A 24,858-nucleotide genomic window follows, 5' to 3' on the forward strand; every position below is an offset into this window, starting at 1 on the left:
TACACGATTAACTTTCAAGTTTAAAAAAATTAACTAAAAACTTGCAACGGTCCAATGACTGAAGTATTAATATCATGTGTCCGGGCTTTCTACAAAGACCTGCACCATTGGGACATAGCAATATTACAGAATACTTAACTAATTACAGGAGACTTCTTGTTTCTTGCTCTGTATATTGACAAGTTTAATGAAGTATGCATAATTTTGATGGCTTGCCATGTGTTAAACTCATGCTTGTGTCGCATTGTAAAAGTCATAGGTAGAGGACTTCAGCAACTTGCTTATGCCACTAAAACAAGACAAATATTTGGAGTTTTGATAGCAGCAACAGGTTTATGAAGTATCAAACACCATAATGCATTTTAGCAAGTTATATTTACAAGTCTCTGTATTTCTCACCACAAATGCTTAAATCTCATTCCAAGTTACTGCATTTCACTGCGAAATCCAGTGATTCTTCAGGACATTTATAGTGGTCTAATGAAGCATTATATAATATGAATTTTAGGATCTGAACTAATTCTAGTGATTCAACTTACCTGATGATTCAAAGAAAGGCAGCGACTGAGCGAGAGAGACAACGTGACTCGCAAGGCCGAGAGCGACTGAGCGTGAGTGATGGCGAGAACGACTGAGAGTGAGTGAGCGAGGCCGAGAGCGACTGAGCGTGAGCGATGGTAAGAGCGACTGAGAGTGAGCTATGGCGAGGGAGGCAGCGACGAGAGCGAGCGAGAGAGGGCTAGGGTTTGCAGGGGGGATTTTGGAAGAGAAGGGAGTGAGGGGAAGATTAATTTGGGCTGGGGCGGGGGCGCGCGGGGTATATAAATCATATATCCCCGGCGGTTTTTAAAACCGCCGGGGATGGGCCAACATCACCGGTAATGGGTAAACATCCCCGGCGGTTTCTAAAAACTGCCAGTAATGGGTAAACATCCCTGGCGATTTTGAAAACCGCCGGGGATTATGGTGTTTTCCCGACAGTTGTTCAAACCGCCGGGAAAAGTTCGCCAGCAATACCCCTTTTCCTTGTAGTGATACGCGGACTCTCCTTACTGCCTGGCCATCCCTCTTTGCATGTAACACACTCAAATTGCAGCCACACGTTTGCAGAGCATGGAGATTGCAGGCCATGGAGTTGCAGGGAAGGGTTTAGAGTTGCAGAGATATGACACCCATACACGCGCACACAACTTCGCACATCATATATATTTATATATATAAGCATATATTACATAAATACATAGACTAAAGGAAATTACACATAAACCCCAATTTTCTTCTTAATTTCACTTGAGCAATATCTTTGTTGCAACTATGCCTTTAAATCTCAAATTAATTTGCATTACAATACCGAAAACACAAAATTAATAACTTTAAAGTTACTCGATAATGACAATTCTACCCCAGTGTCCTCACCGAGCTATCGTTTTATCTCAAAACCATTGAAAGGTTGATCATTACGAAAAATCGGAGCCCCCTTAGGTTTCTGTTGACTTCCTGGAAGTCCCTAATGACAATTCGATTTTGCAGCCTAAATGGCAACTGCATTTTAACTGTACCGAAAACTATTCCCAATTCGATTTCTATTGATACCATAAATCTTATCTCAGACCGCTCATCAAGACCATATCATTTTACGTGGCAACCTCATACAAACATGGGGTATTATAAGTTTTCTTATTATATGTTCAAACCTTCTTAATCATAACTCCCACATCTTACTTTCAACATATGCCACTCCAACTTTATTACATATATTTTTGTTTTTATTTTTATTTTTTCTTATATTACTACACATCCACTATAACATTATTATCTAATAAAATGTTTTTGCTGACTCAATCTTCTAGAGTTGGTATTGATTGAAAGGTTCAATTTGCCAGAGTTGGTATTAACCAAAAGGTTAAGTTACATAAGAAAGAACGATTTTGCTACTTGTACATCACAGGCTACAAAAAAATAAAGAATTACAATTTTACCCTCTTTCTTCTTCCCATGGCCGCCTCCAGCAACCACCTATCGTCTCATCTCTCATGCTCCAACCACCGCTGCATCCTCCATGGAAAGGGAGGATACAGCAACGGTTGACACATTAGAGGCGAGGTAACTGGCAATTGTTGGAGGCAACCATGGGAAGGGGAGAGAGAGGAGAGATGAGGCAACTAAGGGAAAAGGATGTAAATTTGCAATTGGGTGAGAGATATTTTCGTTATTTGCACATGTGTTTGTAGCCTGCAATGTATAAATAGTAAAATCCTAGAAAGAATGCATGAAAAAGCTCTCTCACTCTAATATATGAGTTATCTAAAATCCCATAATTAGATAGTAATGATAATTTAAAAGTATTCATAGAAAATAATTATTAATTAACTTCTTTACAAATGAATATTGTTGTCATTAGAAAATTTTCATCAAAAAGACTAAAAAAATCTAAAAGTTCAAAAAAACTTTTTGAACTAAAAAGTTTAAATTTTCTTGTTTAGGAGTTATACACAACGTACAAACTAAAAAACTTTGACATTCGAAAATCTCCCTGAATGTTCTATGAAAAGAATAGGCAATTACCTATAAAGAATTTTAATTCTAAAAAGATTTTAGAATATTAGAATAAACATTATCCATAAAAGCTTTAATCCTATCTGTTGAGCCGACTTGCTCATATTAATTAAGTTTTGATGATTAACAAAAATATTTTTATAATATAAATATTCTCTTATTCATGTAAAAAGTAAATTTATTTTGAATTAAAAGATAATTGCTTTTAGACATGTTTTCTTGTTTTAATCATTTATGTCTCTAAAACTTATATTTGATTTTTCAAATTTTGAATTAAAGGATAATTGTTTTTAAACATATTTTCCATTAATCATACCAAAAAAATAAATTTATTTTAAATTAAAGGATATTGTTTTTAGACATTTTTTCTTGTTTTAATCATTTATGTCTCAAAAGCTTATATTTGAATTTTCAAATCTTGATTTCTCATGCAAAAAGTAAATTTATTTTGAATTAAAGGTGAAACATATTTTCTTATTGTTTGAGAAAAGCTAAACAATTTTTGAATTTTAAATTTTATATTAACTTTTTCTTTAGTGGCTAAAATGCTTATAAATACCCTCTCAAACTCATTTTTTGAGCATCCAAATACTTCTATTGCATATCCAAAGCACCCGAAAGCTCTCGAATGCTCTCAAGCAAAACATCCAAGCAATCTGAGGCTCTCGAAGTATTATTGTATATCCATTGGAGAGCCACAAGGCAAGAGGAGAAAAATTCTTCAAATCTTCTATGACAAATCTGAACTTCTCCATTTGAGGTTACAAATTTATTTATTTAAATATTATTGCCTTATATTTTTTGTTCTTAATTGCTTATTTGTGTCTAAATGTGGACAAATTATTTATAATATTTAAATTATTATTGAGTATTGCATAGGTTTCCTAGATCCGTTAAAATCTAGATGAATCTAGTTTCCAATGTGATCTAAGGAGAAAATCTTAGTGTAGTGGTTGCCTAGAATCCATTGTAATGTAGGTGTGTATTTAGTTTCCAAGGTAAGGTAGTGTGGAAAATTTTGATGAAATTATTTTAGTGAAATCCCAAGGGTGGTTAGATCTTGGGAGAGTGGACTAGGTGTGTGTGAAGACAGCGAACCACTATAAATTGTGTTGTGCCTCATTGTATTTATTTTTGTTATATCTTATAGCTTACATTTATTATTAATCTCAAATATAATTTATTATATTTATCAAATATATATTTTTCAATAAAATCATTAATCGAGAATATTTATTAAAATTTAGAAAAAATTTAATCACTCAATTCACCTCCCCTCTTGAGTAGTCATACCCTAAGGGACCAACACTATCAAGTTCTAAAATGTTAAGATAGATATTATCTGTATGAATCCTAATTTTATAAGACCTGAGATTGCTCCATACCCCTGTATAAAACACTTCTTCAATCACAACCCACTTCTTTGCTATTTAATCCACTTTTTCCCTAGGGAGAATGCTATTTAATCCAAGTTTCTATTAGTGCCCCCCTTAATCTCTCAAATGTGCAAATCTTCTGTGTGCTCCATATCTCATAAGGACATGAAAAATCACATAAACTATCTTTTAATCTCATAATCTAAAAATTTGAAGCTGGGTTTAATCTATTTTTGCATCGCCTTGATTAAGCAATATACATATATATATATATATATATATCTAGACATCTATATATATATTTAACATGTCACATGATCATTTTCTTGTTGGCTCCCAGCCTGAATTCAAGTTCTTATACATGTGTCCTAACTAACCAAGGATTGTGAATATTTCGCCTTTTAACATGGCATAGATAGAAATGATTGACAAACTAGAAATTATATATCGGACCCAACTTAATTGGATGAAGGCCTGACATGGCATTGTTGATTCAGCCTCAAACACTGATCCATGACCACGGGACCAAAGTGATGACTCAGACTTATGAGATGGCGGAAGCATACTTGCAAACAAACTACTACGATGCAAAGAGGATGATCGAAGCATTTATCCCACTTCTGAAGCTATATGTTTCGCCAAGGATCGTCAATGTTTCTTCTGGAGCAGGGCAGTTACAGGTACCTTCTTCGTAACCCAAGCAGCCCCTGAACTATAAAAATCACAAGATTGAACAATCCTATTGCCATTTTCATTTCTCCCCCTCAGATTTGGCTTAACATTGGGTATTAGATTTGTAACTGATTATCTCAAAATATGGTCGAAAAATCTTTATTTTAGAACATACCAGGCGAGTGGGTTAGAACAGTGTTGAATGATGTGGAAAGCCTTACAAAAAAGAGGATAGACGAGCTGATAAATGATGAGTTCCTGCAAGATTTCAAAGCAGGATCACTGGAGACCAGAAGCTGGCCTGTCGTCTTCTCGGCCTACACAATGTCCAAAGCTGCCATGAACGCTTACTCGAGAATCCTCGCGAAGAAGAACCCGGGTTTTCGGATTAACTGCGTCTGCCCTGGTTACCTCAAAACCGACATTAACGGAAATACCGACCACCAGAGTGTAGAAGAAGGTGTTAAATGTCCAGTGAAGCTTGCCCTCCTGCTCGATGATGGCCCTACTAGCTTTTTCTTCTCCATGGGTGAAGTCACATCCTTTTAATGATGTTGGCCCTACTTTCCTCCATTTTTCAATACCCAAAATAAATATCAAACATACATCCAAAATTTCATTTTCATGCAATGACAATAAGCCTTAACTTTCCCTTCCCTTGACAACCTATATGTGAGGGTAAAAACCTCGTGAGCTATTAAATTCAGTAAGGGTGCAATGATAATAAACATGAACATAAAATGTGATGTTAATGTGAGAAGGTAATGAGAAAATCCACCACAGTTTTTGGTGGTGATATTCATATTGAATTTATACAATATTCTGTACAAGGTAATAACAAAGTCAAACATTATATCTACACCATAATCTACAATCAAGGGATTGCCTAAAATCATGTGATTATGATTTGAGGAGATTTGCTTAATTGTTGGGGACGTGATTCTGGGATCCTTCCATTACTGTAATACCCCTCCGCAAACCTAGTGACTGAGAATCTTGGACGCGTAGCTTGGATCGCAAAAAAATGAAGGCAAATTTGCCAAGACTCTTTGTGAACACGTCTGCAAGTTGGAGATGAGTAGGAACGTAACGAATTTGTAGCTCTTTGGAAGCCACCAATTCTTTCACAAAATGATAATCTAAATCAATATGCTTAGAGCGTTTGTGACAAACTGGATTAACAACAAGAAAAATTGAGCTTTGATTATCACAAAATAATACTGGAGAGGAGTTAGAAGGCACATGAAGATCACGAAGGAGATGAATAAGCCATTTAAATTCAGCAGCGGTAAGAGCCAATGCCCAATATTCTGATTCACAACTGGAGCGAGACACTGTCAGTTGCTTTTTAGAGCTCCAAGATACCAGATTATCACCAAGGTAAATTGCATAACTAGAGAGTGATCGACATGTGTCGGGACACCCATCCCAATCGGCGTCAGAGTAAGCAAGGATCTCCCGAGAAGTAGATGGAGTGAAAATCAGTCCAAACCGAAGAGTTCCTTTAACATAGCGAAGAATTCGCTTACGGGCTTGAAAATGAGAGACCGATGGCTTATGCATATATTGACTGATAGCAGTAATGGCATGAGCGATGTCGGGGCGAGTGATAGTGAGATATTGAAGAGCTCCAACAAGCGATCGGTAGAGAAAAGGATCATCAAAGTCGGGACCAACAACCGATAGATGTTGAGCGACCACCATTGGAGTGCTAACTGGTTTGGAATCGAGGAGTTGGGCACACTACAGTAATTCATGAGCATACTTGGTTTGACTGAGAAAGAGACCAACAGAGGTCCTTTGGCCTTCCAAACCCAGAAAATAATTCAAGGACCCGAGATCCTTGGTAGCAAATTCACGAGTCAATTTTCTAATGAAACCAGCAAGAAGAGACGAGTTGTTGCTATTGACCACAATGTCATCAACATAGAGTAATAAATAAATCAAATCAGCACCTTTGGAGAGAACAAATAACGAGGACTCAGTACGACTACAAGTGAAACCCATGACCAAGAGAAAAGAGCTAAATCGATGAAACCAAGCACGTGGGGCTTGCTTGAGTCCATAGAGAGCCCTACGAAGCCGACAAACATGTGTAGGATGTTTGGAATCAACATAGCCAGGTGGTTGGTCCATATAGACTTCTTCCTGTAAAAAGCCATTGAGGAAGGCGTTTTTCACGTCGAGTTGACGAAGAGGCCAATTGTTAGAAATGACCAAAGAGAGGATAACCCGAATAGTAGAAGCCTTCACGACAAGACTAAAAGTGTCATGAAAATCAAGACCCGGTTGCTGAGTATACCCCTTTGCAACCAGATGGTCCTTGAGACAGTCCACAGTGTCATCTGATAAATATTTAATACAAAAGACCCATTTAGAGCCAACAACATTTTTATTGGGCGATCTTGGAACTAGATCCCATGTATGATTCTTTTGAAGAGCCCTAATCTCTTCATCCATGGCAGCAATCCAACTTGGATGTTTTGTAGCAAACTTAAAGCCTTTGGGTTCACGAATGGTGAGCAAAGAATGTAGCAAGCCAAAATTGGGAACTTGACTTAAATAAGAGCTATGTTTGGGCTTAAAGATCCTTGACTTGGCTTGAGTTTGCATGGGATGAATGCCAAGAAATGACTTATGGCCTATGGCTTGTGTGGAGGGGACTTCTGCAATGGGAGAGAGATTAGCAAGTAAGAAAGTAGAGTCAGAAAAAGACCCATGCTCAGGAGTGGGAGGCATCTCGACAGAAGTATCCTGTAAAACAGAAGAGGGCACGAGATTAACAGGGTTGTCAGTTAAACAAGGTCCACATGGAAACGATAGCGGATTGGGCGGTGATGATAATGGAGCCTGAGAGCGAGTAGTGGACTTAAGAAATGCACTAATGGGCGAATTAGACAAGGGCCGAGAGCATGGATTTCCTTTGAAGGGATAATTAAGTTCATCAAAAATAGCATGCCTGGATATAAAGACTTGATTAATGGATTGATCAAGACAACGAAAGCCATGATGAGACATACTATAGCCTAGAAAAACACATGGGCGGCTGTGAGGGGCAAGTTTGTGAGGAGTATAATCACGTAAATAGGGAAATACAAGACAACCAAATGAATGAAAAATGGAGTAAGTTAGAGGCTTACCATACAAAATCTCATATGGAGATAGTCCATCAAGAGTAGGCGTGGGTAACCGGTTAATCGTGAAAGTGGCAGTGCTGAAAGCATCAACCCAAAATTTTAAAGGAACATGTGAGTGAAAAAGCATAGCTAAACCAATTTCAGTTATGTGACGATGTTTACGCTCGGCATGACCATTTTGAGAAGGTGTGTGAGGACATGACATTTGATGACGAATCCCGGAATTGATTAAGTGATCTCGAAAAGTGTGATTTGTAAACTCAGTGCCTCCATCACTTTGAAATATTTTGATTTTAACAGAAAATTGATTCTCTACAAGCTTCTGAAATTGAATAAAAGTTTTGAATAAATCAAATTTGAATTTCAAAGGATAGAGCCACGTAAAACGGGAATAATTATCAACAAATATCACATAATATTTAAAGTTTAAGGTGGAATTGATAGGGGATGGACCCCATAAATCACAATGAATAAGATCCAACACATGAGAGGCGCATTTGTCATTCTATTTAAAGGGAAGTCAGTGACTTTTTGCAAGTTGACAGCTAGAACAAACAGAGGGATTGGGAAGCAAAGAAGTCACACATATGTGACGATTTTTATGTAGAAGAGAAATAGTAGAATGGAGCACATGGCCCAACCGAGCATGCCAAACATCAAAAAAGGCTCGAGGGCAATTATTAGAGGAAATAGAAACTAAAGAGCAATGTCCATGCTCAAGCACATAGAGTCCATTCTCACGTCTTCTGGTTACCACCACCCTTCTTGTGACTTGATTTTGTATGATAAAGCGATCATTAGTAAAAGTAATGGAGAAAGGGAAATTTAATGTAAGTATACTAATGGAGATCAGATTTTTGGTGAGGCCAGGCACAACTAAAACATCTTTTAAAGTAAGAGAAGAAGTGGGAGAGGTGGTACCAGTGTGGGATATAGGGAGAAAGGCCCCATTACCGACAATAACACAGTCCTTACTAGAGTACGTGTCAGCCTAGTCTAAATTGGCAACGTCATGAGTCATGTGCGTCGTGGCACTGGTGTCCGTATACCAGTCGGAGTCCTGAGTGTTATTCAAAGAGCAGGATGTGAAAGCTTCTTCCATCAGCGAAGCAAAAAGAAGGCTCATGATCAATTGATCTGTTTGCTGCCATTCAACAAATTTCAGATTGGCAGTAGCAGTGGAACCTAAGCCAATGGTAGCAGGTGGAGGTTGGAGAGAGCCATCCACATATCCAAGAAAGTTTTGGCATTGTAGCAAAGGTAGAACTTGGCTAGGCCAAAGAAGATAGTTGGAGGAGGATAATTTGATGGTTAAGAGATGGACCATAGTGTTGAAAGACAAAGTGGAGGAAAAGGTGCTGGAAGCCATTGGATCGAGGAAGGTTAATCCAAAATGCTCTGATACCATGAGAAGGTAATGAGAAAATCCACCACAGTTTCTGGTGGTGATATTCATATTGAATTTATACAATATTCTGTACAAGATAATAACAAAGTCAAACATTCCATTTACACCATAATCTACAATCGAGGGATTGCCTAAAATCATGTGATTATGATTTGAGGAGATTTGCTTAATTGTTGGGGACATGATTCTTGGATCCTTCCATTACTGTAACACAATGCATGCAATGAAACATGGATAGGGCTCCCACATCTTCACAACCACCTTGGTTTAAGGCTTTAATCTACCCTACCCCACACAACCTCATGGCTATAGGTCTTTGAGCACAAACAACATGCCAATGCACACATAAGAGTTCATGAATCATACTTACAACTTTGCTAGCCACCATCCCATGAGACTATCCCTTACCTTAAATCCCTTAGATCTTCCACAATCTTTAACTTCAAGATCTTTTTTGCTTTCAATCCTTAAGAGAAAACAAAACTTTGATGACTAAAGGCTTTCTTGAATATTGGATTAAATGAAAGAATAAGAAGACTCTCCTCACCTTAATAAGAATAAACCAAGAGCTTACCTTTGCTCTTTCTTTTCTCTTGTCTTCTTCTTTCTTTCTTTCTTTCTTCAAATGGCCAAAGGAAGACTTGTCTTCCTAACTTGCCAATTTATACTAATTTTTTCACTTTCAAGAATGGATGCTAACCCTTAAATCTTTGTGAATTTAAGAGAATAAATGCTAACCTTTCACCAAAAGCACAATTCATGCCTAATGGGAAGACAAAATCCTAGCCCTTGAATTTCTTTGAAGATTTAATCTCCACCTTCCACCTCATCTCTCCTCTTAGACCATTTCAATCCACTTGGCAATCCATGCCAACTTGAAGAATTTTATCTCATCCCTTAGATCACTTCTCATTTTCAAGAATAATCCTCCACCCTTGGATTATCTTGAATTTTTATTTCCTTTCTCATTTAATTAAATCCCTATATTTTTCAAAGCATTAATGGTGATTAATTACCATTTTCTTTTGGATTTTATTTAATCCAAATAATCATTACACCCATTAATGCTTACAAAATCAATTTCTCTTTTCTTTTGGAATTATTTAATTCCACATTTCTCTTGGAGGAGAACTTGCTAAGTGTCACCTTTAGACACAAGCCTTTGCCTCCAAGTTTTCATCTCAACCATCCATTAATTATAAACATAATTTACCAATTTAGGAAAAAATTAATTATTTTATCTCATAATTGAATATTCTCAAATTTTTCCTATTTTCCATAATTTAATTTCTTTATTGAATTCTACTCCAAATTACTAAAAATGTCATTTGTAAATTATTAATCCCATTTATCTCTACATAAATACAAAAATTTGAAATTAATTCACTTCCATATTTAATTTCACCTATGAATTATTTTCAACTTATCAAATTACCATTTATTGGACTTTACTATCTAAATTACTAAAATGCTCACCTTATAGGACACCATTATTTTCAAAAATCCATTACCTTCTCAATGGCACTTTTCAAAAGTTTCAAATAGCCTTTCTTCTTTTCTAACACGAACAACACCGGATATTACAAGAACACTCACCTTAAATGTAATTCAAAATACCTCAAAATTTGAGCTCAACCTCGACTATGGTGTCAAGTTTTTGAATGCTAAATTTTGACTCCCAACACGTTTTTCGAATTTCAAATAAATTTTTAAAATTTTTCAAAAACTTTCTACTATTTTCCCTTTTTTCTTTTCTTTTCTTTTTCTTCCTCTTCTTACTTTCTCCTCCTCCCCTTCCTCTTCTTTCCTGCCTTCTTCCCTTGCGCCTAAGCCTATTTTTACATTGTCTTAAACTTGGCTCCACGCATATACACAAATATTATATGCAGCATCCTTGGCTGCCAAGCACCTTGGCTACCACTCTAATTTATATATATTATATTATATTTCTTGTAAAATTTTTGGCCACCAGGCACATACTCAACACACACATATATATACAAATAATTTATATATTATACATAATATACTATGTATAATATATATGTATAATTTATTAAAATCATGCAAATTATATATAAATTCCTCAATTAATTCTAAATCTCACTTTGAGCATTTCACAATTACAATTACACCCTCATACGTAAATTTCATTCAGATTTAAATACCAAAAATCCACAATTAATAAATCCAAGATTACTCAATAAGGACAATTTTGCCTCTATGCCCTCACAAAACCTTTGTTTCATTTCAAAACTACTTTAGGGTTAATCCTTACGCAAAACTGGAGCATTCTCAGGGTTCCGTTGACTTTCTAGAAGTCTCCTACGATGATTCGATTTTTCAACCTGAATCATAGTTGTACCGAAAATAATCTCGATTCTGATTTCTTTTAATGCCATAAATCATATCTCGAAATGCTGATCAATACCATATCATTTTCTCTAGACATCAAGGTTTCAGGGTACTCTTTGTGATCGATTCAGTGACTTATTTTTACTATCAAGCCAATTTTTAGTATTCTAATCTCATTTAAATTACGTGATAATTTTATGCCGAAACGAGGTATTACAACAAATTTAAAAATTGATATTATCTATACGAATCTTAATTTTAATAGACTCCTAATTATTTTATACCTTTTATAAATAAGCAGACCTATATTATAGTAAATATACGATATAAATATTAATTTTTTTAACATTTATAAATTCTATTCTCAACATCGAAGTATGTGTATAAAAATTTTATGCGCCCTCTAACCGTTTTTCTCTTACAAGAGGAGGAAACTTGTCCACGAAGTTCACCTCAAACCGGTCAAACAGATAGGAGTTTGACAATTTTCCTGTTTTTTTGTGTCACACAATGAGATGAGGCATCTGGGTCCCACTGGGAACACGCCCACAAAGAAACGAAGACGCAAAGTTGCAATGAAGACCCAACAATCCAGTTGCTGAAACCGAATCCCCTGGGCAGGTCCCTTCTGTTCTGCAATGGCGGAGGCAACACAAGCAGTCCCAAACAAGAACAGGTACTGTTGCTTGGAGATTTCAGAGCTACATCTAATTAGTTTCTAAACTAGCCATCCCCCACCTTGTGTTATTCATTTCTTTCTTGTTTTTGTTGTGTAGACATGCAGTTGTTACAGGGTCAAACAAAGGAATAGGGTTTGAAATATGTAGGCAGTTGGCTTGTAATGGGGTCCTGGTGGTTTTAACAGCCAGAGACGAGAAGAAGGGACTTGAGGCTGTTGAGAAACTCAAAGGGTGTGGCCTTTCTGATCATGTCTTCTTCCATCAGCTTGGTGTGGTGGACCCATCTAGTATTGCTTCCCTTGTTGATTTCATCAAGACCAAATTTGGAAGACTTGATATTTTGGTAGGATTCGCTAATCAATTCTTAATTCTTTCTCAGTTGTTCTTCTTCTACTTTATTGTTATTATAATTCTGTGCAATCTTAGCTTGTCTTCTGTTCAAAACTCTCTGGGTAGCTTGCCAGGATTGGGTTAAGAACTGCTGGCTTGGCTCTTGACAGTTGACTTTAGCTGTATCAAGTGCTTATTTGATACTAATCTTTTCTCCACCCCTTCTCAAACTTGGCTACCCTTTTCAACATGTAGGCAATATGGAATAAAAAATTGAATTCAAAGTTTTGATGAGCATTTTTTTTAATAATTTTTTGTTTACAACAAAAGAAGAAGATTAAAGGAAACTAGGTGAAAAACCCTTAAACATAACACCAGAAATAAAGCCTGCAAGGGATATATCCGTATAAATGACTCTACCTAGTGGGATTTGAGTCCAGATCTGCTGTCCAAGAGACTGTCTCCATAGTTGTCTCTTCCAATAAAATTTTAACAACTCATCCAATTTTACACATCATCACTTTTTTTTTTTTTTGTATATTCAGCTAAATACAATTTAATAATATTAAGTATATTCGACTTCTCTCTCTTTATCCCAAACCCAATGCCTAGAAAAAAAACCAATCGTTGGTGACCACCCATCGCCGACGACCACCTCACCACCATCAACCACCCCAACCCCATTTCTCGCTGGGCAGCCCCACCACCACAACTCCAGTTCTAATTTTTCATTTCTTTGTGGTAATCTTGGCACTAAACTTTGCATTAAATTATAAAATTTGTCACTGAATTTTGCACTAAATTACATAAAAAAAAATTATTAAATTTTATAGTAAAGTACAAAAATGTCATTTTTCTGTTAATCTCTTTTAATGATAATTAACGATAGCTATAAAATTATATACTAAATTAAAATTCAGTAACCTTTTGTATTCTAATACAAAATTTAGTAACTATTTATACTACTTAAGCAGAAATATGGTCTTGTCACAGTTATCCATGTCTTGGCTTGCTTTTTAGATATTCAGTTAATTTTTTCTTGAGATAAATAGTTAAATTGCTGAAATCGTTGTAGGTGAACAATGCTGGGATTGCGGGACACATCATGGACTGGGAAGTTTTCCAGTCAGTGATGGCTAAGGGAGGAGTGAGTCTTTATACCTCATTTCATTTGCTCTCAGTCAATGAAGAATTCAAATTGATGCAATTGTGATTATGCATTCTGATTTTTCTTTTTCTTTTCTATGCCCTTTTCCATAAGGAGAATGCCATTTAATCCAAGTCTCTATTGGTTCCCCCCTTATCCTTCGAAATGTGCAAATATTCTGTGTGCTCTAAATCTTATCAGGATATGAAAAATCACATAAAGTGTCTTTTAATCTCATAATACTATGCACTAAAAAATAAAAAAAACACTAAACTTTATATTAAAATATAAAAACGTCAATATTTCATTAATCTTTTCTAATGACAGTTGACAATAATTACGATATTGAATACTAAATTGAAATGAAGTGATCTTTTAGCTACATATTAAAGTTTAGCGACATTTTTACATTATACAAAAATTAATTTTTTATAGTAATTTATTTGCGACGATTTTAAAAAAAAAATCATTGCAAAATCTAAAAAGTTTAAATTTTAAAATTAAATTTTGCCTTTAAATTTAGAAAATAATATAATAATTAAAACATAAAAATTAAATTTTGCGACATTTTTTGAGAAATCATTGCAAAATTTAGAAAATAACTTAATAATTAAAAAATAAAATTAAATTAACATTTGTGACTATCTGTCACAAAATTCATTAAAAAATTAAATTTTATGGTAATTTTTAAAAAATTGACGTAAAATTTTAAAAATAATTTAATAATTAAAAAATAAAAATTAAATTTTACTATGGTTTTAAAATAATTTTATAATTAAAAAAATATATAAAATTTTAATAATTTATAAAAAGAAATTTTTAAAAAATATGTTAACTCTTCTTTTTTATTTTTTAATTAATTAATTAATTTCATTTAATTTATTTTTAATTTATTCCATTATTCCTTAAAAAATATTTTTTTAATTTAATCAATTAATTTATTTTTTAATTTATATTAAAAAATATAAAATTTAATTTTGAAAAATAATGATTAGATTAGTATATAATTAATATGTGTGGTATCAAGGAGGCTTCGCAAATTAGATGGCTTCGCACCCATATGGAAGATTCCAAGTTCGAAATTGGGAAGGGGAAGGCGCTGGAATTAAATTTCTAGTATTGCCACATGGAGCGTAGGGGAGGGGGTCAGGCAAGGGCGCACGCGGTAAACAATAACGGTTTCAAAACTATAGCTAAATCTATTATTTCACAGTGATTGTCAAATCATCGCAGAAAATGTAATTTGCTGCAATTACTCTAGTGATTGTTGAAAATTACCGTTAAATTCTCTACGATAACTATTTTAGTGGCAATTTTTAAAACTATCGCTAAATCTGTAAGGGCCCACTCCCGAATGTGCCTGCTAGCATAGGACATTCGAAAGGAGGTCATCACAAGGATGATATAGAACAATACCTCATAATAAACACACACATTTATCTATTTTCACGCAGCGGAATATCAATAACTTTCGTTACAAACCAATGTTGATACATCTAGGCTCTTAGGCCATACAAACCGAATATGAGACTCTAATGTAAAACAACAATTTAAAATCTCATCAATCTTCCTCACCAAAACGCAACTAGGATCTCCGAGTTGAGTGCCTCTGTACACCACTACCCTTGGGTTGAAGTCCCACTGGACTCGCCCTTAATGACTGCTTTACCTTTACCTGGAATGGCATAAGAAGATCAAGTGAGCCACAAGGCTCAGCAAGTTCTAGTACAAAGGAGCAGTATGAAGAAAGAGGAATCATGATGATACCGAGAGGAGTGTACAACGACTTCATATCAATATTCAATTATAGAAGTCGGAAATCATATCTCATAGAATTATAAATTTCAAATTTTTGTTCATGTATAATCATACAAGTGCATACATCATAAGTATAAGTCCCATAGGCTCATAAGCCACGATGCAAAATATGCGTTAATCATCATATCAGTAAATCAACACATAATGTATTGAGCACAACCTGCCGGGCTATGGCCACCTCGTCCCGCGTCAGGCGCTCCTAGGGTACCCTTTATTTCCGCGCAAAATAATAAGTGCGCTAAGAACATATATATATATGAGCATCATGTACATGTATGCATCATGTATGCATTTACCAGCAATGTAAAATTTAAATTCTCGTTCTCAATATACATTTAATACCATTGAAGAATGTTATGGCAAAAATTGTTATTTTTCCACCATACAATCGCTCTAATACATTAAGTAAATGTTTAATTAAAAATTTTCGGATGGGTACTGTAGCGGGGTACTATACGGATACGGTATGGTACTGTAGCAAGATACTGTATGTATACTGTACGAATACGGTATTATACTATAGCGAGGTACTATATGGTATTGTATCGAAATACTGTATAGGTACTGTATGGTACTGTATCGAGATACTATATGGTACTGTATCGAGATACTATATAGGTACTGTATTGAGATATTGTATAGGTACTGTATGGTACTGTATTGAGATACTGTATAGGTACTGTATCAAGATACTGTATGTATACTGTACGAATACGGTATTATACTATAGCGAGATACTATATGGTATTGTATCGAGATACTGTATAGGTACTGTATGGTACTGTATCGAGATACTGTATTGAGATACTGTATATGTACTGTATCGAGATACTGTATAGGTACTGTATGGTACTATAGCATCCGAATTTTTCACACATTAACTTGATATTTTTCCACAATTTCATGGGACATTCGGGTATAGACATTAATTATCCAGACATCATTCACATATAAGATATACCAATAAATATACTACAATGAGCAATGAAGGTGAACAAACTCCCATCATAATGGAGGCGAAAAATGCCATTCACAGAATAATATTGGGGTGAATCAAACCCCTTTTGAGACATCAAATAGACTCGCAATATTTAGGAATTTTTATACTATGTAGATAATAAAAAAAAATTAATAGAAATGCTATACATGGAAGGGGAGAAAAATAAAAGAATAAGAAGAAGGGATACTTGCCTGAGGATGAATAAATCAAGATGAAGCACCCGCACAGAAGCTCCAATTGCCACAGAAAATTTAACAGAATAGAAGCAGTAGAGGAGAAAAAGAATGCGTATCAGATGAGGAAGAAGAAGAGGAAGGAGAAGAAGAAGAAGAATAGAATAAGAAGAAGAAGAAGAAGAAGAAGTCGGGAGGGAGAAGAAGAAAAGGAAATAAAGATGAAGAAAAAGAAGGTGTAAAAGAAGAAGTGAAAGAAGAAAGTAGGAGTAAAGGAAAAAGAAGAAGTAAAAGGAGGAGTGAAAGAAGAAAGGAGAAGTAAAAGAGGGAGTGAAAAAAAAATAAAGAAGAAGTGAAAGAAAAGGTGAAAGAAGAAAAAGAAAGGGGGGTTGGGAAATAATGATGCGTAGATGGTTTTTTTTTTTTTTTTTTTTTTTTTTTGTATTGGGCTTAAGCCCAATAAATGGCCCATCTTCTATTTCCTTAAAGGCCCAAGCCCAACTCTTAGCCCACTTGCCTTAAATAAATTGAAGCCCAACTCATTATCCCCTCCATTTAATTTAAACTCATACATACAAGCCCATAGATCTATTTCAACATTAAGAATCAAATTTGCTCAACTTATATAAAATAACTAAAATAAGTTAATATATCATTCTAAAATTCTAAACCCAATAATGGGTCGTTACAAAATCACTTTGCAGTGGTTAACCACAGCAAAATGCTTGAAAAATCGTAGTTAAATGTCAATTTTTTTTATAATTTTATATTTTAATGTAAAGTTCAGTAATCATTTATACTATTTAATCATGTTTGATATGGCAAACGATCGTTTTCTTATTGTCTCCCTGATCAAATTCAAGTTCTTATACATTTATGCTATTTAGTCATGTTTAATTAACTACGGATTGTGAACGTTTAGCCTTTAGCATTGATAGAAATGATTGACAAGTTAAAATTCATATATCCGACCCAACTCAATTAGATGAAGGCTTGATATGCCATTGTTGATTCAACCTCAGGCACTGACCCATGACAACTTAGCCGGAGCGATGACTCAGACTTATGAGATGGCTAAAGACTGCTTGCAAACAAACTACTACGGTGCAAAGAGGATGATCGAAGCATTTATCCCCCTCCTGAAGCTATCTGTTTCGCCGAGGATCGTCAATGTTTCTTCTGGATTAGGGCAGTTACAGGTACCTTCTTTATAACCGATGCAGCCCCTTAACTATAAAAATCACAATATTGAACAATGCTATTGCCATTTTCATTTCGCCCCATCTGATTTGGGTTGACATTGGGTCTTAGATTTGTAGCTGATCATCTCAGAGAATATGGTCGGAAATTTTTTGTTTCAGAACATTCCAGGCAAGTGGGTTAGAACAGTGTTGAATGATGTGGAAAGCCTTACAGAAGAGAGGATAGACGAGCTGATAAATGATGAGTTCCTGCAAGATTTCAAAGCAGGATCACTGGAGACTAGAGGCTGGCCTGTCGTCTTCTCGGCCTACAAAATGTCCAAAGCTACCATGAACGCCTACACGAGAATCCTCGCAAAGAAGAACCCGGGTTTTCTGATCAACTGCGTCTGCCCCGGTTATGTCAAAACCGAGATTAACGGAAATACCGGCCATCGGAGTGTAGAAGAAGGTGCTGAATGTCTGGTGAAGCTCGCCCTCCTGCCCGATGATGGCCCCACTAGCCTTTTCTTCTCCATGGGTGAAGTCTCATCCTTTTAATGATGAGCTTACGACAGTGGTATCATTCAGTCATCTTTAGCGGGCTGATCGGGTGGGCAACCCGTAATGTCCCATAAATAAAACGTTTCCTGAATCGCTTGTGCCTGGGTTGAGATTCTGTAAGTTTTAGTAATGTATTGATACTTTACCAATTAATGTGTTATATATATATATATATATATGGGGTTAGGATTGAGTCAAGTTTTGAGTTTTATTGAGCTCAGTCTCAACTTGCAAACCTATTTTTAGGCTCGAGCTCGAGTCATGTGAGCTTGGCTCATGCTCAGCTCATTACGAGTTCAAGCTTGAGAGCCTGCTGGTAGCCCAAGCTCAAGTTCGTCAAAATCTATTACTATTTTGTTAAAACTTAATTTGTTATTATGTTTTATTATATACTAACGTATGCTTATGCCTAAAGGTATAATATAAATAATATTAAGATTAAAATGCAATTATAATTTAAACGCTCTATAAAACTTAAATAAGAAACAAACATATATGATTTATAATATTCACCAATATTGTAAATCAAAATATAAGAGCCAGTAAAAAAGAAATTGTAAATACTGAATAAAAAACAGAAATTAAAGTTATTGTATATTTGTTAACGTTTTATAATAAAAAGAAAAAAATTATTATCTATATAATAAAACACATCATCTACCCGTAAGTATTCTATATATCAGCCTGTTTTCTACAATTAAATACCAACATGTATTCTACAATTCGAAACAAATTAAATATAAAAAAACTAAATATTAAATAATGCACCACAACCAATACTTTGCAATCTAAAAGATATTAAAATTAAAATGCATACCAGTTAGTGCAACTGACATCAAATTATATATTTTTTTGAGTGTGTAAGCTTAATTTTTTTTGTTGCAGGAAGATTAGTTAAACAAATCACCCTCACTTTCTTTTTAAATAGCTCCAAACAAATAATCCCTTCATTCTTAGATCAATTTTTTAGATAGTTCCAAATAAATACTTTTAATGTATTTAAACTTTCACTTTCTTTTTAAAAGTCCCTAAAAAGGGCACGCATTATCCAGCAGAACTAAATAAATAAAAAAATCGAAAACCCAATTCGATATAGAAAAATGCAGACACCTGTAGATACACACACACACACACATATATATATATATGCACAAAAGATAAAATCCACAAACAACAGAGAAGAGCTAAGGCAAAAGAGATCCAGAAATAGAAAACTACATATATTTATATATATCAACAAACTAACAAACATCACTGAACTTATATATTAAACGCTAGTATTCATAGAGAAAAGAGAATGATACACTATTGGGGAGATAAAGCACCGTTAAGTGAAGAAATAAAAAGAAACACATCATTGAACGGTGGAGGGAGGGGCGACGATGACCGAGAGGGGGTACAGTGAATAGCGACGATGGCCAAGAAAAGGTGCAGCGAACGGTGGAAGGAGGGGCGACGATAGCCAGTAGGGCGACATAGGGGGCCGGCGATGGCTTGGGTGGGTGGGTGGGTTCGTGAGAGAGAGAGGGGGGCAATGGGAGAGAGGGAAAAATGAAACGGCGTGGGTGGGCAAACAGCGAAGGGGGGCGGCAAGAGAGGGTGTAGCGAATGATGAAATGAGAGGCGACGAAGGTCGATGGGGCGACAGGGGGGCTGGCGACAGCGTGGGTGGGTGGATCTGTGAGAGAGAGAAAGAGAAAGAGAAAGAGAGAGAAAGAGAATGAGAGAAAGAAGCAGTGAGTGAGGTAATGGGAGAGAGGAAAATCTCCTCGTTGCGCCTGTAGAGCTATCTCTATCTTTTCACTTCCATCAATCACACAAAATTATACATTCAATAACCTTTCTTCTTTTCATCTCAATCATATAATATATTTGTCATTAATCTTAGCCATACAAATAAAATGTGAATCTAATACATTTTATACATTTTTTTCTTACTATATAGATATTTATATTATATTATATTAAATAATTAAATTAATATATATAATAATTTAAAATTTGATAATTTTATATTAAATAATATATTTATAAAATTAGAAATAAATATATTAATATATTTATAAATGATATTATTCACGAGATATTTACAAACTTCTAATCAAACATGTTTAATACTCTCTAATTTAATCTATTAGTTCATGAAACTCTAATTGAACATGTTCGTAAGTTTTAACGAATTGAACTTTACTAAATTCAAACTCTATTTGTTTATAAATCGAGATTTAAAGTTACGTTTAAGCTCGGATCGTTTATCTTAACAAATGAATTCGAACGAATTTTTGTTAAGTTAAGCACTGTGTTGCTCACGAACGACTTGATTCATTTGCGATCCTAGTTATATATTTATATTGATGTAACGTAAAATATAATATATTAATACTCAAATATCTAAAAGTGTCACAACCAAATGCTGAAATAACATTTCAATTTAAAATTTATGTCATTGAGCTCATTTAGTGAAATATATAAATATAATAATAATATGATAATTGTGACTTAGAATTTAAATTTCATTGTGATTAGAACACATGTGCAATTAAAGATTTATTTTTTTCATGATTTATCCTCTAATAAGATTATAAATTTATATAAATCAATAAATTATAAATTTATAAATAAGTACTCAATACACTAAAATTATTGTAATGCTTTTTTTGCCCATAATTTTTTTTCAACTTAGGTTTTTCACGTAAAACTTTTGTATTTATTTGTGTGTTTGATGGTTTGATTTTATTTTTTATCCTAAACTTATACAAATACTTATATTTTAAAACAAATAGATGAAGAATTTAGAATTAATGTAAATGTGTATATACTAACCCAAAGTTGGAACTAATGTGTGGTCGATACTATGGAAATATGGCATGCCTTTGTTTACCTTTCCTTCTCTAGTTGTGGTTAAGTTGGGGTGGGTTAGGAGGATTGAGTTATTTTCTAGTGTTTGCAGAGAGAAGGAGCTGAAATTGACTGGAGAAAGATCATCTGGAAAGAGATTACAACACAAACTTACAGTTTGGCTGAACAGTGTTTGGAAACAAACTACTATGGGGTAAAAAGAATGATTGAAGCATCCATTCCCCTCCACCTCTCAGTAGATTCAGCAATAATCATTAACGTTTCCTCTGGTGTTGGGCAATTACAGGTACAAACTTAACAGAACAGTCAACTAAAAACAAATTACTTGGTCAGTTAGATGAATTTTAGCTTTTTAGTTATTAAGGCTTTTTAACTGAATAATTCCTAAGAGTCATCGACCTTTAACTGAATAATTCTCTTCCTCTTTTGCAAAATTACTTACTTGATTTAATTAGATAGTAATGACAATTTAAAAGTATTCACACAAAATAATTATTAATTAATTTCTTTACAAATGAATATTGTTGTCATTAGAAAAAGTTCATCAAAAAGACTAAAAAACTCTAGAAGTTCAAAAAAAAAAAAAATTGAACTAAAAAGGTGTAAATTTTCTTATTTAGGAGTTATACACAACGTACAAACTAAATAATTTTGACATTTGAAAATCTCTTTCAATGTTTTATGAAAAGAATATATAGGTAAATACCTATAAAGAATTTTAATTCTAAAAATATTTTAGAATATTAGAATAAACATTATCCATAAAAGCTTTAATCCTATCTGTTGAGCCAACTTGCTCATATTAATTAAGTTTTGATAATTAACAAAAATATTTTTATGATATAAATATTTTCTCTTACTCATGCAAAAAGTAAATTTATTTTGAATTAAAAGAGAATTATTTTTAAACATGTTTTCTTGTTTTAATAATTTATTTCTCTAAATCTTATATTTGAATTTTCAAATTTTGAATTAAAGTAGAATTGTTTTTAAACATGTTTTCTCTTATTCATACAAAAAGTAAATTTATTTTAAATTAAAAAATATTACTTTTAGACATGTTTTCTTATTTTAATCATTTATGTCTCAAAAGCTTATATTTAAATTTTCAAATCTTGATTTCTCATGCAAAAAGTAAATTTATTTTGAATTGAAGGTAAGACATTTTCTTATTATTTGAGAAAGGTTAAACAATTTTTGAATTTTAAATTTATATTAACCTTTTCTTTAGTAGCTAAAATGCTTATAAATACCATTTCAAACTTATTTTTTGAGCATTCAAGTGCTTTCATTGCATATTAAAAGCATCTTAAAGCTCTCAAGAAAAACATCCAAGCAATTCGAGGCTCTCGAAGCATTATTACACATCCACCGAAGAGCCACAAGATAAGAAGAGAAAAGTTTTCAAGTCTTCTATGACAAATCCGAACTTCTTAATTTGAGGTTATAAATTTATTTATTTATTTAAATATTATTGTCTTGTATAATTTGTTCATAATTATTCATTTGTGTCTAAATGTGGATAAACTATTTGTAATATTTAAATTATTATTGAGTATTGTATAGGTTTTCTAAATTCGTTAAAATCTAGGTGAATCTAGTTTCAAAGGTGAACTAAAAAGAAAACCTTGGTGCAATGGTTGCCTAGAATCCGTTGTAATGTAGGTGTGTATCTAGTTTTCAAGGTAAAGTAGTGTGAAAAATCTTGGTGAAATTATTTTAGTGGAACCCTAAGGGTGGTTAGATCTTGGGAGGGTGGACTAGGTGTGTGTGAAGACACCGAACCACTATAAATTATGTTATGCCTCATTGTATTTATTTTTGTTATATCTTATGACTTACATTTATTATTAATCTCAAATATAATTTATTATATTTATCAAATATATAATTTTCAATAAAATCATTAATCGAGAATATTTATTAAAATTTAGAAAAATTTTAATCACTCAATTCACCCCCATCTTGAGTGGTCATACCCTAAGGGACCAACACTATCAAGTTCCAAAATGTTAAGATAGATATTATCTGTATGAATCCTAATTTTAGAAGACTTGGGATTGCTCCATACCCCTATATAAACCACTTCTCCGATCACAACCTACTTCCTTACTTTTCACAACCTACTTCCTTCCTTATGCATCCATTTCTCCGATCACCTGTAGTGATTTTCTCCAATCACTTATAGCTCATAGACAATAAACAACAGTAGCAGCAACTCATATGCTAGCTTGTAATCCATTGTCTCTACACAGTGAGAAAATGCTAGATGATGGGTTCTCGACCACAGGGTTAGGGTAGGGAACCCAAGGTTCCCCTACCCGTGGGCGATCGGGGAACTCAAGCTTCCCCCACAGTGGGCAGTCGAGAAAGCCTGAGTTCCCTGATAGTTCATGGTTGGGGAAGCCTGACTACAGGCTTCCCTCACGGTCCACGACTCGACTTCTCGCAGTCGGGGAAGCCTGGCTTCCCCGACTACCCTTTGTCGGGAAAGCCTGCTAGGCTTTCCCGACCGTGGGTAGTCGGGGAACTCAAGGGTTCCCCACTGCGGGCAGTCGGGGAACCCTTGCTTCCCCAACCTCCCGCAGTCAAGGATCAATTTATGTATTATTCTTTTCCACAAAATTTTATATTAAATTCTTAAGTAATGTTATATACTTTGAAGTAATGTTATATACTTTGAAGTAATGTTACGTACTCATATTTTGTCCAAAAGTTAAATGAAGTTGTGCTTCAATTTTTGTTGTATCCATTTATGTATAAGTTTTTTTCTATGTTTTATATTATGCCCCATATATGTATGTATATACATAGATAAAATTGAATAAGAAATAATATTGCAATAAAAAATACATAAAGACTAAAATTTAATGTGTAAGTACTCCAAATATTTACAACTCAATTATAGTACAACATAAATTAATTACGTGACCCTTTCTTGGTTTTTTGTTGGGTATCTGCTGGTGTGGTGGGTGGTTGAAACTGACTCTGTGGTACTCCTGATGTTGTTGTTTTAAGAGCTTGGTGGATATATAAAGGACATGCCTAAAAGGTACTGGCAAAGATGTCGATAGTCCAGTCTCACTATAACTATGCAGCGATGCTAGTTCGTAAGAGCCACTTACATTGGATATGATACCATGTACCTTAAACCATGTTATCTCAATACTTCCACTACCACTAAGGGTTCACCTAATATTATGCGATCGAGTGTAGACAATACTGCAACGTTACACTACATAACACAATTAGATAAATTTTTTTAAATATAAGACATTTCTAAATATCAAATATTTAAAAAATTAATTAAAAAATAAAAAATTTCACATATTTTAAATAAAATTCAAATATTTTTTAAAAATTATTTTGTATTAAAAAAAATAATTATTAAAAATTTTATTTTTTCGTGGTTGCCTCGGTGACTGCTGGTTTTGCCCCCGATTGCCTATAGAACCCCCAACTTCCATTGTCGGGGGTGACAGTAAGTGATCAAGATTCAAGAACCCTGCGATCGTCGCCGATCACGGGTTGTAGAGGCCCTAACCGTCGCTAGTCGAGGGTTTGTGGGAACCCCCCAATGGTCACCGATCATGGATCTAAAA

The 24,858-nt window shown here is 34.2% G+C and overlaps 2 protein-coding genes across 11 annotated transcripts in view; both read left to right on the forward strand.

Moving 5' to 3' along the window:
• Window positions 1-24,858, forward strand: part of LOC127786952 ((+)-neomenthol dehydrogenase-like) — an 89,821-nt gene that overhangs the window by 39,432 nt on the left and 25,531 nt on the right. For 3 of the 10 annotated variants that reach the window (XM_052314751.1, XM_052314749.1, XM_052314750.1), the window contains 2 exons: window positions 4,430-4,612; window positions 4,773-5,153. The exons of the other annotated variants lie outside the window; for them this stretch is intronic. In XM_052314751.1, coding sequence (XP_052170711.1) covers window positions 4,430-4,612; window positions 4,773-5,153 — 564 coding nt within the window. Of the gene's footprint in view, window positions 1-4,429; window positions 4,613-4,772; window positions 5,154-24,858 lie in introns of those variants that run through there. 10 annotated transcript variants of the gene reach the window in all.
• Window positions 12,128-18,590, forward strand: LOC127786954 ((+)-neomenthol dehydrogenase-like). The gene is made up of 5 exons (XM_052314764.1): window positions 12,128-12,180; window positions 12,281-12,527; window positions 13,590-13,661; window positions 17,675-17,851; window positions 18,014-18,590. The coding sequence occupies exons 1-5, from the start codon at window positions 12,143-12,145 to the stop codon at window positions 18,392-18,394; spliced, it is 915 nt and encodes a 304-aa protein (XP_052170724.1). The 5' UTR covers window positions 12,128-12,142; the 3' UTR covers window positions 18,395-18,590.

Source organism: Diospyros lotus, chromosome 12, assembly GCF_014633365.1.
Source record: "Diospyros lotus cultivar Yz01 chromosome 12, ASM1463336v1, whole genome shotgun sequence".
Lineage (NCBI taxonomy): Eukaryota > Viridiplantae > Streptophyta > Magnoliopsida > Ericales > Ebenaceae > Diospyros > Diospyros lotus.